The sequence below is a fragment of the Myotis nattereri genome, assembly GCF_964212035.1.
Source record: "Myotis nattereri genome assembly, chromosome: 12".
NCBI lineage: Eukaryota > Metazoa > Chordata > Mammalia > Chiroptera > Vespertilionidae > Myotis > Myotis nattereri.
In genome coordinates, this window is record NC_138087.1 from 82,065,384 (window position 1) to 82,078,910 (window position 13,527).

The following is a 13,527-nucleotide window of genomic DNA, read 5'->3' on the forward strand; positions in this document are numbered from 1 at the left end:
CCTCCTTCCTTCGTGCGGCTTTTCCCGTGGCTCCGGCTCCGCCTGCCCCAGGGCCCCGGCTCGGGCTCAGCCTGCACTGAGGCTCACGGTGCCGCTTCATCCTGTGGGCGCCGCGCCACGCCGCCACGACTTCCTGTCCCGTGTCCAGCAGAGAAACAGGGCGATGGGTCAGCGTGTCCTGGCCCCAGACTCCCCCCCTCCCGCCAGCTGTCACTCAGGTGCTGTGGACGTGGCGTTGCTTTGCGCTCTCCCCACTAGTTCCTGGTTTCCCCGGCCCCCTGTGCCACGGCTTCTCGAGGGTTCGTGTGACATTCCAGCCCGGCTGGGTGCTCAGTGGTTGCGGCTCGATCCCCAGTCTGGGCCGTGCAGGAGGCAGTGATCAGTGATTCTCTCTCATCATGGGTGTTCCTATCTCATCCTCTCCCTTCTTCTTTGAAATCAGTACATACACATTTTTAAAAAAATAAATTTTCCAAATACACAGGGATCGCCCAGCTGTTTTCTGCCCAAATCCCAGCTCAGTGCCTGCGAGTGAGACATGCTTGTTATTTAATGCCCCCCCACAGCCTCATTTTACAAAGTAGGGAGACAGGGTGGGGGACCCACACAGACGGGCCACGGTTCCGAGCGGAGCCACCCCCTCCCTCGGGAGACCTGCTGCACCCAACCTTGGGCGTGAGCCCCCAGGTCAACTCCCCCAAGGGCCCCAGGGGACCCTTGGCTGCTGCTTCTCCAGGTGTGACAGCGGGCTGTGTCCTCCGGGTGGGCCCTGCCACCGCACTCAGACTCACAGCCCCCAGATGTGCCAGGACCCCCAAGGTCAGCCCCACCCCAGACTGCCATGGGCCGGAGCAGACTCACCAGGACGGAGGATGAGGCTCCCCGGAAGGGAGCGGCCAGGGGAGGCAGCACCTGGGGGGCGGGGCCAGAGCAGGGCAGGCGCCCAACCTGCTCATCCCGCCTGTCCTGTAGCTGTCACCCCAGCCAGGCAGGCAGCAACTCTGCTTGGCCAGTGTGGCTGCCCCTGAGGTGGTGGCCGGGGGCTCCCTCGGCCCACAGGGAGGGCTGTCACACCCCAGTGAGTCCTGGTGGAAAGCGGGGCGCTCCTGGGAAGGGGAGGGTGTGCTGGCTGCGGCGCTGGCTGGCGGCCTCCCCAGCGCCTGCCCTCGCACAGCGCACTGCAGCCCTGTGACGCACGGTGTGCTGGCCTGGCTGTGTGGGCCCCGGAGTGGGGCTGGTCCCCTCAGTCCCCTGGCGGCTGGACCCCTGAAGCTGCTGAAGGGGGACGTGCTGGGCACAAGGTACCTCCTGCCCGAAAGCCCCCAGTAGCCTGTGTGGCCGCAGCGGCCCCCAGAGAGCACGAAGGCCGGGCCTCCTGGGCGGGAGGGCCCCCAGCAGCTCTCCTCGGAGCGCAGGCCACTTCCACTTCCCTGGACCCAGCCTCCAGGGCGCCTGGCCCGGCCAATCAGAAGGCAGCCACCTGGGCCTGTCCCTCTTCAGGAAGTCAGGGCTCCCTCCCTCCCTTCCCGGCCCTCATTGAATCAGTGGCGCTGGCTGACGGGCATCCAGCTGTCTGGCTCCCTCGGGACCCTGAGGTAGGTGGTCCCCCTTCTGAAAGGTGCAGGAGCAGGTCCCAGAGGCACCGGGAGCCTCCCAGCAGGGCACCTGGGGGCATCTGGGAACCGGCAACAGCGGCGGGGCGTGGGCGGGCCGCGGCGTGGGCGCTGCCCTGTTCCCCTCGGTGCCCCGATGCCTGGCTGTCGCTAGGCTGGGACACACCCCCAGGCACAGCAGGGGGCAGGGACCCCGCCACCGCCCAGGCCTCCGCCACCAGGCCTCAAGCTGCGGTCCAGCTCCCAGGACGAGTGGCCTTTCCCACGTGGGCCCAAGGCTCTGTCACGAGGGTGGGTCCCGGCCTCTGTCCCCACTGCCCAACGGCCGACCGCACGGCTGCTCCCTGCCTTGGCCTGTGCCGGGGGAGTCCCGTCAGAGAGCCAGGTGACACCCCGAGAGCAGGCCCTGAGCAGGCGCCTCGGGGAGGCGGGAGAGGAGGCCAGAGGTGGCTGGGTGCCCGGCACCTGAGCGACTGGGGCAGGCGCCGAAGCCGCCTTTCGGGCGGGCCCTGGTCCCCATGGGCGTCCGGCCACCCTTCCCAAGCCGCAAAGTCGCGGAGCCTCACCCGGAGCCGCCAGCCCTGGGCAGCCGCTGGGTGGCAGTTGCATCACCAGCCACCGGCCCGGAAGGAGAGGAAGGGATGGACTGGGATGTGAGGGCGCTGAGTGGGCGAATGAGGAAGTCGTGGGGCTGGGAAGGTGGGAGGGTCCCCTGCCAACACTCTGGCTCCAGCCTGGGCACCGAAGGCTGCCTCCTCGCCCTCACCTGCCAGGGGGCAGTGCCAGGGGCGGCACCCACGCAGCTAGCTCCCTGGGGGAGGCAGCTGTCTGGCTCCATGGCACTGGGGGTGCCCAGGAGCAGGGCAGGGTCGGAGGGCAGTGTTCCTAGACTCCCCCTGTCTGACAGCGTCTCCCCCATCCCCCCACCGTAGAGGGGGCCCCGGAGAGAGGCCCGGGTGCCCAGGGACGGCTGGGGGGCGCCGCCAGTGAGCTGATGGGGCGCGGGCCACCGTGCTGCGGTCATGCCCTCTGTGGTCTCGGAGATGGGAGGTGGGTGGGGCTGCACACTCCCCCGACCACGCCGGGGCCTGGTTCCTGGTCGCCTCTGCCCGGAGCGTGGGCCTGGCTCCAGGTGGCGGCCCGGTCCCGGCTGGGACACCAGCTCAGCACGCGTGTCCTGCCAGTGCGCCCCCCGCTCAGCCGCGCCCGCCGCCATGTCCGACTACGAGAACGAGGAGGAGTGCTGGAGCGCCCTGGAGGGCTTCCGCGTGAAGCTCATCTCCGTCATCGACCCCGCGCGCATCACGCCCTACCTGCGGCAGTGCAAGGTCCTGAGCCCCGACGACGAGGAGCAGGTGCTCAGCGACCCCAGCCTGGCCATCCGCAAGCGCAAAGTGGGTCAGTGCCCGCCGCCCGCTCCCCGGGAGGGCCGCGTGGGAGCGGGAAACCCCGGCCTCCTGCCCTGTCCTGTGGGCTTGGCACCTGCGGGCGGGCGGCGCCCGGGCCTGCGGGGCTGCCAGGGCCCCGCCCCTGCGCCCACCCCCAGCAGCTGTCTGGTTGCAGGCGCGCTGCTGGACATCCTGCAGCGCACCGGCCACAGGGGCTACGTGGCCTTCCTCGAGAGCCTGGAGCTCTACTACCCGCAGCTCTACCAGAAGGTCACGGGCAAGGAGCCCGCCCGCGTCTTCTCCATGATCATCGGTGAGGGCCTGGGGGCAGGGCTGCTGGCCCCTCCCTGTAGGGTCTCCCAGTGGATGAAACGGGGTGAGACGCCGGGGAAGGGTCCACGTGGGGGCAGGTCTGGGCCTGGCTCCCGTCCGCTCCTCCGGAGTGGGGGGCAGGTGGGAGGCGAGGGTCCCCAGGCCGGCTTGCGGCCCCGAGCCTGTCCTGCCCGAAGACCACCTGACCCCTGAGAGGTCAGGGGCCTGTGGGTCCCGGGCCCTGGATCCGAGTCCCCTCGCCTCAGGATCCAGATCACAACAAAATTAGAGAAAGGGGAGGGGGCCCGGTGCCCTGGCTGCACCCCGCCCTGGGGCGAGGGTGCGGAGTCAGAACCGCAGTCCATTTCCTCCACGGGGAGCCGCAGCCACTGGGAACCGGCCCTGAGCCGAGCCGGGAGCTGCAGGGCAAGCCCAGGGCCGGGTGATGGAGCCGGGCGACGGGGACGGGACCTCTGACCGTGGCCCGGCCTGCAGACGCGTCCGGGGAGTCGGGGCTGACACAGCTGCTGATGAGCGAGGTGATGAAGCTGCAGAAGAAGGTGCAGGACCTGACGGCCCTGCTGAGCTCCAAGGACGACTTCATCAAGGAGCTGCGCGTCAAGGACAGCCTGCTCCGCAAGCACCAGGAGCGCGTGCAGCGGCTCAAGGAGGAGTGCGAGGCCTGCGGCCGCGAGCTCAAGCGCTGCAAGGACGAGAACTACGACCTGGCCATGCGCCTGGCGCGCCAGAGCGAGGAGAAGGGCGCCGCGCTCATGCGCAACCGCGACCTGCAGCTGGAGGTGCCCTCGGCCCCGCGGGCGTCCGGGCGGCGGGCTGCGGGTGGGGGCGGGCAGGGACGGTGGCAGGCCCCGTTGAGGGGCAGGGCCGGCAGGGCCTGCAGCTGGAAGTGTCCTCTGGTCCCCACGGGTGTCCAGGCGGCGGCACAGGGCGGGCAGGGACGGGGGTGGGCATGGTTTGTGGGCCCGTCGAGGGGGGCGGCGGGCGGGGCTGACGCTGCGGCCTGGCCGGCAGGTGGACCGGCTCAAGCACAGCCTGATGAAGGCGGAGGACGACTGCAAGGTGGAGCGCAAGCACACGCTGAAGCTGCGGCACGCCATGGAGCAGCGGCCGAGCCAGGAGCTGCTGTGGGAGCTGCAGCAGGAGAAGGCGGAGCTGCAGGCCCGGGTGCAGGAGCTGGAGGCCTCGGCCCAGGTGGGGGCGGGCGGGGCGGGCGCCGCAGGGGCCGGCGGGGTGGGCGCCTCCCCCCGCGCCGCCGCTGCCCTGCCGCCCTGTGCCCTGCGCCACCCACAGGAGGGGAAGCCGGACAAGAGCAGCCCCTACATCCAGGTGCTGGAGGAGGACTGGAGGCAGGCGCTGCGGGAGCACCAGGAGCAGGCCAGCGCCATCTTCGCCCTCCGCAAGGACCTGCGCCAGGCCGAGGCGCTGCGCGCCCGGGTACGCGGGATAGGGCACGGGCAGGGGCCCGGCGGGCGGGGTGGGCGGAGGGTCTGCCCGGGGCCTCCCCTCTCAGCTCCACATCCCTAGGCCCCTTCCTGGAGGCACAGGGCCCGGCTCCTCACCCCACCCCTTGCCTGCTCTCCCTGGGAAGGGTTTGGTCTGGAAGCCCAGGGCGGGCAGGCCTGTGGGGCGCGGGCGGTGTGGCCAGCTGCCGTCTCCCGCCCGCAGTGCCTGGAGGAGAAGGAGGTGTTTGAGCTGCAGTGCCAGGCCCTGCGGAAGGACTCCAAGATGTACAAGGACCGCATTGAGGCCATCCTGCAGCAGCTGGAGGAGGTGGCCATCGAGCGGGACCAGGTCGGGGCACCGCGGAGGGCGGGCCACCGGGCAATAGCTCGGGGGGGGGGGAGGGGGGGGGAGGCGGGGGCGGGGGTGGTCGTTGTCAGAGTAGTTTTTATTTACTCACTTCTGTATTGTTAAAATTATCTTTAAAAAACATATTTTTATTGATTTCAGAGAGGAAGGGAGAGAAGGAGATAAAAACATTGATGAGAGATGAGAGAGACACATGGATCGGCTGCCTCCTGCCTACTGGGGAGCGAGCCCAGAACCCGGGCTTGTGGTACCCTGACCGGGAATCGAACCTGGGACCTCTTGATCCCTGGGACAATCGATGCTCAGTCCACTGAGCCACACCAGCCGGGCTCCAAGTGGCTTTTAAAGGACAAGAGCACATGTGAACGCCATGAAGGCAGTGCCGCCGCCGGCCACCGCGCCCAGCGGCTGCAGGAGGCCCACCTCGCACTGGGCTCCCCAGACTTTGTCGACATACATACAGCTTCGTTTTTTATTTTACAAAACTGGAAGCATCTGTCTTGTTTTGCAAGTAACTGTTAACCCCAAACACCACGGGCACCTTGGTTGGCTGCCGCCTTGTGGCCGGGAGGCAGCGCCCGCCTCCTGGGCGGTCCCCGCAGACAACCTGCCCTCCGTGGTCGTGGGCTGTGGCCGAGCCGGACGTGGTCTGGCTGTGGCGCATTTGTCCCCTCAGCCTCACGCTCAGCCTCCCGTGGTGGTGGTGGTGGTGGGGGGAAGGCACGGCACAGTGTGACACATTCGTTTTAAAGAATATTATCGGCTGTTCACAATTGCTGTTGTTAAATATATTTTTATTGATTTCAGAGAGGAAGGGAGAGAGGGAGAGAGAAACATCAATGACAAGAGAGAATCATTGATGGGCTGCCTCCTGCACACCGCACACTGGGGATCAAGCCCACACCCCGGGCATGTGCCCTGACCGGGAATCGAACCCAGGATCCTTTGGCCGACACTCTATCCACTGAGCCAAACCGGCTAGGGCTACACCTTCATGGTGTTGATGGCGGCCACGGTCCAGACGCATGAACCCGCGTGTGGGGACCAAGTGCAGGCTGCCCAGCACGCCGGCCGGCCGGGCTGGTGCGGAGGTTTTTAATGTCCTTCCTTCTCCGAACGGCCCACGCTTCCCGTCACGAGCCTTCATTGCGCTGACGATCCCTGACACTGCGCTGCTGGACGGGGCAGAGGAGGCCTGGGCCCGGGCCGGACGTGGGCGGCTGTGCCAGGGGCGGCCGTCCGTCCGGGTCCCCACGCAGGGTCTCCCCGCAGGCCATCGCGTCCCGGGAGCAGCTGCACGCGCAGTACGCCCGCAGCCTGCAGGACAAGGACGCGCTGCGCAAGCAGGCCCGGGAGCTGGGCGAGAAGGCGGACGAGCTGCAGCTGCAGCTGTTCCAGCGCGAGGGCCAGCTGCTGGCCGCCGAGGGCAGGCTCAAGCGGCAGCAGCTGGAGATGCTGGTCCTGGTGCGCCTCCTGGGGGCCCTGCTGCCGCGGGACACGGGGGGGGGGGGGCTCCTGGAGAGGCTGCTGCCACGGGACACAGGCCGCCTCTGGGGGGGCTGTTGCTGCAGAACACGGGGAGGGGGCTCTAGGGGAGCCCTGCAGTGGTGGGACACCGGGGGCCTCTCGGGGGCCCTGCTGTGGCGGATAGGGGGGTGGCCCCTGGTGCAGGCATGTCCCCAGGGGCCCCAGAGCCCGGGAGAGCCGCTGGAGAGCCTCAGTCCTGGCCCGGCCCGGCCACTGCCCCCTGGTGGCCCTGGCAGGTCCCAGGCCCTCCTCAGCCCCCTGGCAGGTGGCTCTGGGTGCGGTGAGGGGCAGAGGGGGACCTCCCTGGAGAACTGGCCTGGGACCCCTCCCAGCCCCACCCCAGCCCATTCCCGAGGCGGCTCAGCTTCCCCGCAGCCTGCTGACCGGCCCTCTTCTGTGACCACAGAGCTCCGACCTGGAGGACAGCTCACCCAGGAGCTCCCAGGAGGTGAGTGCGCCTGCCGGGCGGGCTCCCGGCCACAGCCCCCGCCGGACCGCGGCCCCACGCGCGTCCCTGGGAAGTCCAGGAGCTCGGCCGCCTGCCAGCGGCCCTGGTGAGCTGGGCCGGCCCCGCTCCTCCCGACCTGCCGCGCACAGAGGACGGGCAGCTGGTGCCCCCCGGGCCTCTGTGCGCTCAGGGCAGGACGGACCCGCAGCCCCACCCCGTGCCCTCGTGGGGGCCTTCCCGCTGGGCCCTGGCCCGGCTGGGCCGTGGAGAACCCCCCGAGAGGCTGGTGCAGAGGGGGACAGCGCCCAGGGGGCGGGGCGCGTCCGCGGGGCAGTGTCCTGATCGGCGGCCCGTCTCTCTCTGGAAGCTCTCCATCCCCCGGGACCTGGAGGAGGACGCCCGGCTCTCGGACAAAGGTGAGGAGGGCGGGGCTGCCACCCAGGCCTGACCCTCGGCCCACGCAGCCCTGCTGGCTGGTGCCTGGGGATGTGTCCTGTGCACTTCACACTTGGGGACACTGAGGCTGGGAGGGAGAAGTGACCCCCGGAGCCCCCCAACGAGCCAGGGAGAGCCGCATTCGAACCCGGGGCCAGGCCTGCCGGCTGTGTCCAGCTCCAGCTCCAGCCCCAGGCCTGAGCAGGGAGCAGGGGAGGGGCAGCCAGCTGGCACCCAGGTGTGCCACACCAAGAAGGGGGACAGGAGGGGACAGAGGGGCTGTCGGAGGTGGGGGGAGCTGGGGGCTTCGGGTAACGGGCCGCACCCTCTGCCTCCTGAAGACAGGACTGCGCGGGCGGCCAGGAGGCGGCCCGCAGGTGACATGGGGCAGGGGCTGGCTCGGAAGGTGGGGTCTGAGTTCGGGAGGAGCCGGTGCTGGGCCAGGGCTTGGGGGGGAGGGGTTAGGGGGCACCGCAGAGGCTGTGTGGGAAGCCAGACAAGACTTCCTCAGCGTCAGGCCTGACCCAGCTCCCAAAGGGGCAAAAGCGGAAGAAGGGGCACCGAATAGAGAAGTGAGGGTTGGGTGGTCTGAGCTTGGGGCCACTGGCCTGAAGGTGGCGAGCCCAGCCAGCCCGGAGCCCTGGCCCAGGGGGGCGGCCCCTCGCCGGAGCCGGCACTGCAGTCAAGAGGCTCAGGGGAGGTGTCGGCTGCAGGCAGAGAGACCTGGGCTCCCTATGGAGTCTCCGCGACTTGAGCCCGGAGTCCCCCCTCATGGCCAGTTTAGGGGAGCCAGCCCCTCAGGGCACCTTCCACCCCAGAGTCCTGAGCCCTGGGCCGTCTAGGCCCTGGCCCATTCGGAGGGGGCCCAGCAGCCTGGAACCTTCTGCCCCCACAGAGGAGGGTAGGGCCATGCTGGTGGGAGGAGCAGAGGTTGAGGTGGGAGCACCCCGGGGCCCTGTCTGTACATGGGGATCCTTGTGGGGTCCCAGCAGACAGCGCCGGGCTGGGCAGGCAGCACCAGGGGTGAGGAAGGGGTGCGGCCAGCACGCTGGGAGCGGGCAGGGGGACGAGGGGTGCGGCCAGCACGCTAGGTGCGGGCAGGGGGACGAGGGGTGCGGCTGGCACCCTGGGTGCTGGCAGGGGGGCGGCACCCACAGGCACCACTCTCCTCTGCAGGCGGCCCCGCTGACCCGGAGAGCCCAGAGCGGTCCTTGGAGGCTCTGCAGAGGGAGCGGCCCTTACTGACCCCCAATGTAAGGCTGACCTGGGGTGGCCCTGCGCTGGGGAGAGGATTCCTCCCCGGGGATGCCTGGGGGCGGGTATGGGGGAGCAAAGGGTCTCTGCCCACGGCTTTTGGGGTGCAGTCTTTGGAACCTGAAGCTGAGCCCCTCCCTTGCACAAAGCAGTGGGCAGAAGGGTGGCCAGGCCAGGGCTGTGCCTGGGCAGTGGCAGCCACGGGAGGCCTGTGTTCTGTGCGGGCCAGGCAGCCTTAACGGATCACCACTGCCGGGAGCCCCCCGAGCCCCACCCCTACCCCCCAGCCCCACCCCCAGCCGAGGAGCAGAGGGATCCTGGCCTGGAGCCCCGCCCGCGGGTGGCGCTGGGTCTGTCTTGTCCTCCAAAAGGAGGGACCCACACCCCACTCCCCGCACGCACTGTGCGCGCAGCCTGCTCCCCGCACGGAGCTGGTGCTGCTGCTCGGACCAGCGCCGCCCCCCCCCCGCCCCCCACGGGTGCAGTGCCGGCGCGGAGCGCCGCTCAGCTGAGCTTCCCGCTGCTGCAGGACGCGGGGCTGAGCGGCGGGGAGCCCCCCGAGAAGGAGCGGCGGCGCCTCAAGGAGAGCTTCGAGAACTACCGCAGGTGCGGGGCGGGCGGGGCGCGGGGAGAGCGGGGGGGAGGGGGGGGACAGCGCGGGGCGGGCGGGCGCGGGGAGAGCGGGGGGGGGGGGACGGCGCGGGGCGGGCGGGCGCGGGGAGAGCGGGGTGGGAGGGGGGGGCGGGCGGGGCGCGGGGAGAGCGGGGGGGGGGGACGGCGCGGGGCGGGCGGGCGCGGGGAGAGCGGGGTGGGAGGGGGGGGCGGCGCGGGGCGCGGGGAGAGCGGGGTGGGAGGGGGGGGCGGCGCGGGGCGCGGGGAGGGCGGGGTGGGAGGGGGGGGCGGCGCGGGGCGCGGGGAGAGCGGGGGGGACGGCGCGGGGCGGGAGCGGCGCGGGGCGCGGGGAGAGCGGGGCGGGGGGGGCGGCGCGGGGCGCGGGGCGGCGGGGGGCGGCGCGGGGCGGGCGGGCGCGGGCGGCGGCCCCCCGGACCCCGCACACCGCGCCGGCTCTCCTCTCCGCAGGAAGCGCGCGCTCCGCAAGCTGCAGCACGGCCCGCGGCCGGGGGAGGTGGACTGGGAGAACACGACGGGCAGCGACAACACGGACACCGAGGGCTCCTAGCGGCGGGCACGTCCGCGCACCGGCGCGCACCGCCCCGTGGGGTCCCCCGGATGTGAGGCGGGCGGGGAGCACTCAGTGCGGCTCCCGGCCGGCGGCCCCGGACAGAGCGCCGCCTGCGGACCGAGGGGTCCCGGGTTCGAGCCCCGTCCAGGGCACGGGCCAGGCTAATGGCTGATCCCAGTCGGGGGCGTGCAGGAGGCGGCCGATCCATGGTGCTCATCACTGACGTTCTCCCTCCCTCCTGCTCCCTTCCGCTCTGAAGTCAATAAAAGTATGTTTTTTAAAAAGAGAAAAGAAATGCGGCTCCTGAAAAGCAAAGCCACTGCCGCAGCGAAGGCGCAGAGGGTCCTGGCCCGGAGCCGCCCGCGGGTGGCGCTGGGTCTGCCCTGTCCCCCAAGAGGGACCCACACACACCCCGCCCCCCCAGCGGGCGCGCAGCCGCGGCCTCGCTCGCGCACCGTCAAGCCGCCCCGCCGGCCGCCAGGGGGCAGCAGCGGCCGCGCGGGCCCGGGAGGGTCGCTTCCGCCCGCCCGCTCCCAAGATGGCGGCGGCGCGGCTTCAGCTCGGCCGGGCGGGAGCGGGGCGGGGCGGGTAGGGCGGCGGGAGGGATGCTGCGAGCGGCGCTGGGCCGCGTGTCGTCGCTGGTGAGCCGCGCGCGGCCCGGGGGGCCCGGCTTGAGGCGACTGTGGGGGTGCGGGGCCCGCCCCGAGGCCGCGGGGCAGAGGCGGCCCTGGCGCTGCGGCTGGCGGCGCTGGAGCTCCGAGCCTGGGCCCAGCGCGGCGCACTACCAGCTCGTCTACACCTGCAAGGTGGGCGCGCGGCCGGGCGGGGCGCCTGGCGCTGGACCGCGCTGCGGGCAGGGGTGGCGCGGGGCGACCGCGTGGAGGGGTGGAGCTGTGCATTGGGGGCGTGTCCTCGGAGGGGCGGGGCCTTCTGGGAGATGAGTGGGGCTATGCATTGGGGCGTGTCCTAGGAGGGGCGGGGCCTTCTGGGAGAGGGGTGGGTCTATGCATTGGGGGCGTGTCCTCGGAGGGCGGGGCCACGCGGGAATGCTGTCCCCAGGGGCGGGGCCTTCTGGGAGAGGGGTGGATCTATGCATTGGGGGGGCGTGTCCTCGGAGGGGCGGGGCCACGCGGGAATGCTGTCCCCAGGGGCGGGGCCTTCTGGGACAGGTGGAGCTATGCATTGGGGGCGTGTCCTTCTGGGAGGGCAGGGGCCGCAGGAGGGGTGGAGCTACCCCCAAGGGCGGGCCCATGGCCTCACGTGCCCTGTCTCCATGTCTCCCCCAGGTATGTGGGACCCGGTCCTCCAAGCGAATCTCCAAGCTGGCTTATCACCAGGGAGTGGTCATCGTGACCTGTCCTGGCTGCCAGAACCACCACATCATCGCGGACAACCTGGGCTGGTTCTCCGACTTGGATGGGAAGAGGTGAGGAGGCCGCCTGGGCAGGGTTGGGGGACAGAGTCCCAGGTCAGAGCCCCACCCCGCCTCCCTCATGAGGTGTACCGAGCCCTCTTCTCCCACCTTATCAAACTGGAGGAGCAGCTAAATTTGAATTTCAGAGAAACCACCAATAACTTTATATAAATGAGCCCCAGGACCGACTGCAGGCAGGACCCATCTGTCGGGGCCACAGGCCTCCCCGAGAGTGAAGGGTCAGGCGAGGCTGACTCTCAAAGCAACGGCTCTTGCATTTTGTGGTTCCTTCCTTCACCCTACAAAGATGTCTGAGTGCCTGCTGTGGGGCGGGAGCTTGTCCTCTATCCATGCTGCCGGGTCGGCACACCAGACGGGGGACGTGTGAGGCGGTGTGGACGAGTCCCTGGGCCTGCAGAGTTGGCTACCCCCTGTGGAGAGCAGGGGGGCAGCGGTCAGCAGCCTTGAGGCCAGGCGGCCCTCCACAGTTCAGACGGGCTTCTGAGCGCGCGTTCTCCTGGGGAATGGGCTGGTAACAGGTAACCCTGGGGGGCGTGGAGAAGGCCCCCAGAGGGCAGCGTGCAGTGGCCCGATGTGCCATGGCCCCGATGCCACCCAGTGTTCCTGACTCAAGCTTGACCTTGGGTGCCCTCGAGGGCCGAGTTGCAGGACAAGTGAGGGGCCCGGAGCGTCATGGTGCCTCCCTCTCTCTCAGGAATATTGAAGAAATCCTGGCAGCCAGAGGGGAGAAGGTGTGCCGAGTGGCCGGTGATGGGGCTCTGGAGCTGGTGCTAGAGGCTGCGGGGGCCCCCAAATCTACCACTGCAACAGAAGGGGGTGAGGACAAGGATCCCACCCACCCTGGCAAGACGGAGCCCAGCTGACCCTGCCTCCTGCCCTTGAGAGGGCTGCTTCGGCCGGCGGCTGTGCGCGCCGGCTTCTGGCAATAAACAGACATCACTGGCAGGCGACGGGCCCTGGGCTCTGCTGTTGTGCCTGTTCCGAGTCAGTAACTCCCAGGACCCCCTCCAGGTGCAGCCGGGGGACCCCTGGCACCGCCGGCGCCCGGCTCGGAGGGGCTGGCCATGTCCGCGTGGGGGGGCTGGACGTGGAGTCTCAGGCCTCCTGTGTGGCTGTGTGGCCTTGGGGCGGTCCCTTTGCCCCGCTGAGTCGCTGCCTTCCCGTCCGCAGATGAAGAGAGGCCACCCTGTCGGGCACGGACGGGAAGAGCAGACTGGCACAGGGACAGGGTGGCCCAGTCGTGACCCAGATGTTTGTGGGGAGAGGCCCGAGGGACGGCCAGTTAGCCAGCGTCCTTCCTGGGGCAGGATCGGCACACCTCTCGGGTCCCATCTCTCGGGCCAGACTCAGGGAGGCCCCCCAGATCCCTCCCTGCCACCTGCCTCCCCCTGGACACACACCAGGCTGCTCACCGCAGCTGCCGGCGGGCAGGTGGCCTTGGCGACGAAGGCAGGGGGAGCTGGGCCGCCCTCTGAGGGGCGGGGGCGGGCGTGCCCCACGTGGCCCCCACCCTGGGGTGTGCGGTTTGTCTGGCTGCCTTGTTTGACGGCCTCCCCAGGATGTTCCTGTGTTTATGAAAGTGTGTTTATTTCCCGAGTGTTCTGGGCTGTGTGACCTTCAGCATGAATCACCGGCCCGTCGGATCCCGGCAGGATCTGCGCTCCGCTCCCCGCCCCGTGCCGGCCCCGGAGCCTCGGCTTTGTTCTCTGGGGCCCTGGCAGCTTGTGCTTTGCCTCGATTACCCCCCGTCCTCTCCTTGGCAAACAACCCTCCATTATTCCCGCCAGCGCCTCCTGCGCCATCTGCAGGGACTGTCATCCTCAGCGCCCCCGCCTGCTCCCCCCCCCCCCCCCCCCGCAAAGCACCGAGGCCACGTGGGGACTGGCTGCCCTGGGGCGCAGGAGCAGGGCCGGGCCTTGGCCTGGCTGCCTCACTGCCCCCCGCGTTGGGACTGAATCTGGGGAGGCCTGGGAAGCTGGCTGGACCTAGTAGGGCCACCCAGGATCCTCCCTTCATGGCTGGGGAAACAGGCCTGTGGTTTGGACGTGTATGTTGACCGTGTCATTTTTACATTCTGATGCTTTGACCTGTAAGCCCTGCTG

At 70.0% G+C, this 13,527-nt stretch overlaps 2 protein-coding genes across 3 annotated transcripts; both read left to right on the forward strand.

Moving 5' to 3' along the window:
• Positions 1–1,528: 1,528 nt before the first annotated feature.
• CARD9 (caspase recruitment domain family member 9) lies at positions 1,529–10,258 on the forward strand. 2 transcript variants are annotated; one of them, XM_081102854.1, is made up of 13 exons: positions 1,529–1,595; positions 2,798–3,011; positions 3,177–3,314; positions 3,809–4,113; positions 4,346–4,525; positions 4,625–4,768; positions 5,000–5,125; positions 6,416–6,607; positions 7,077–7,118; positions 7,486–7,534; positions 8,730–8,806; positions 9,337–9,413; positions 9,888–10,258. In XM_081102854.1, the coding sequence occupies exons 2-13, from the start codon at positions 2,828–2,830 to the stop codon at positions 9,985–9,987; spliced, it is 1,614 nt and encodes a 537-aa protein (XP_080958980.1). In that variant the 5' UTR covers positions 1,529–1,595; positions 2,798–2,827; the 3' UTR covers positions 9,988–10,258. The 2 variants fall into 2 exon arrangements, with proteins under 2 accessions (XP_080958980.1, XP_080958981.1); XM_081102855.1 differs by lacking the exons at positions 1,529–1,595; positions 8,730–8,806 and having other exon boundaries at positions 2,825–3,011; positions 9,888–10,172.
• Positions 10,259–10,515: 257 nt separating this feature from the next.
• DNLZ (DNL-type zinc finger) lies at positions 10,516–13,021 on the forward strand. Its single transcript, XM_081102856.1, has 3 exons — positions 10,516–10,796; positions 11,277–11,416; positions 12,120–13,021. Exons 1-3 carry the CDS (start codon positions 10,596–10,598, stop codon positions 12,286–12,288), a joined length of 510 nt encoding a protein of 169 aa, XP_080958982.1. The 5' UTR covers positions 10,516–10,595; the 3' UTR covers positions 12,289–13,021.
• The last annotated feature ends 506 nt before the right edge of the window (positions 13,022–13,527 follow it).

What these genes read in the sequence shown, in the direction of transcription:
- CARD9 (XM_081102854.1), top strand. Translation starts at nt 2,828, where the DNA reads ATGTCCGACTACGAGAACGAGGAGGAGTGCTGGAGCGCCCTGGAGGGC. An exon ending in CACCCAGGAGCTCCCAGGAG is followed by an intron (nt 7,119 to 7,485) that starts GTGAGTGCGCCT and finishes TCTCTCTGGAAG; the next exon opens with CTCTCCATCCCCCGGGACCT. An exon ending in CGCCCGGCTCTCGGACAAAG is followed by an intron (nt 7,535 to 8,729) that starts GTGAGGAGGGCG and finishes TCTCCTCTGCAG; the next exon opens with GCGGCCCCGCTGACCCGGAG.
- DNLZ (XM_081102856.1), top strand. Translation starts at nt 10,596, where the DNA reads ATGCTGCGAGCGGCGCTGGGCCGCGTGTCGTCGCTGGTGAGCCGCGCG. An exon ending in AGCTCGTCTACACCTGCAAG is followed by an intron (nt 10,797 to 11,276) that starts GTGGGCGCGCGG and finishes TGTCTCCCCCAG; the next exon opens with GTATGTGGGACCCGGTCCTC. An exon ending in TCCGACTTGGATGGGAAGAG is followed by an intron (nt 11,417 to 12,119) that starts GTGAGGAGGCCG and finishes CCTCTCTCTCAG; the next exon opens with GAATATTGAAGAAATCCTGG.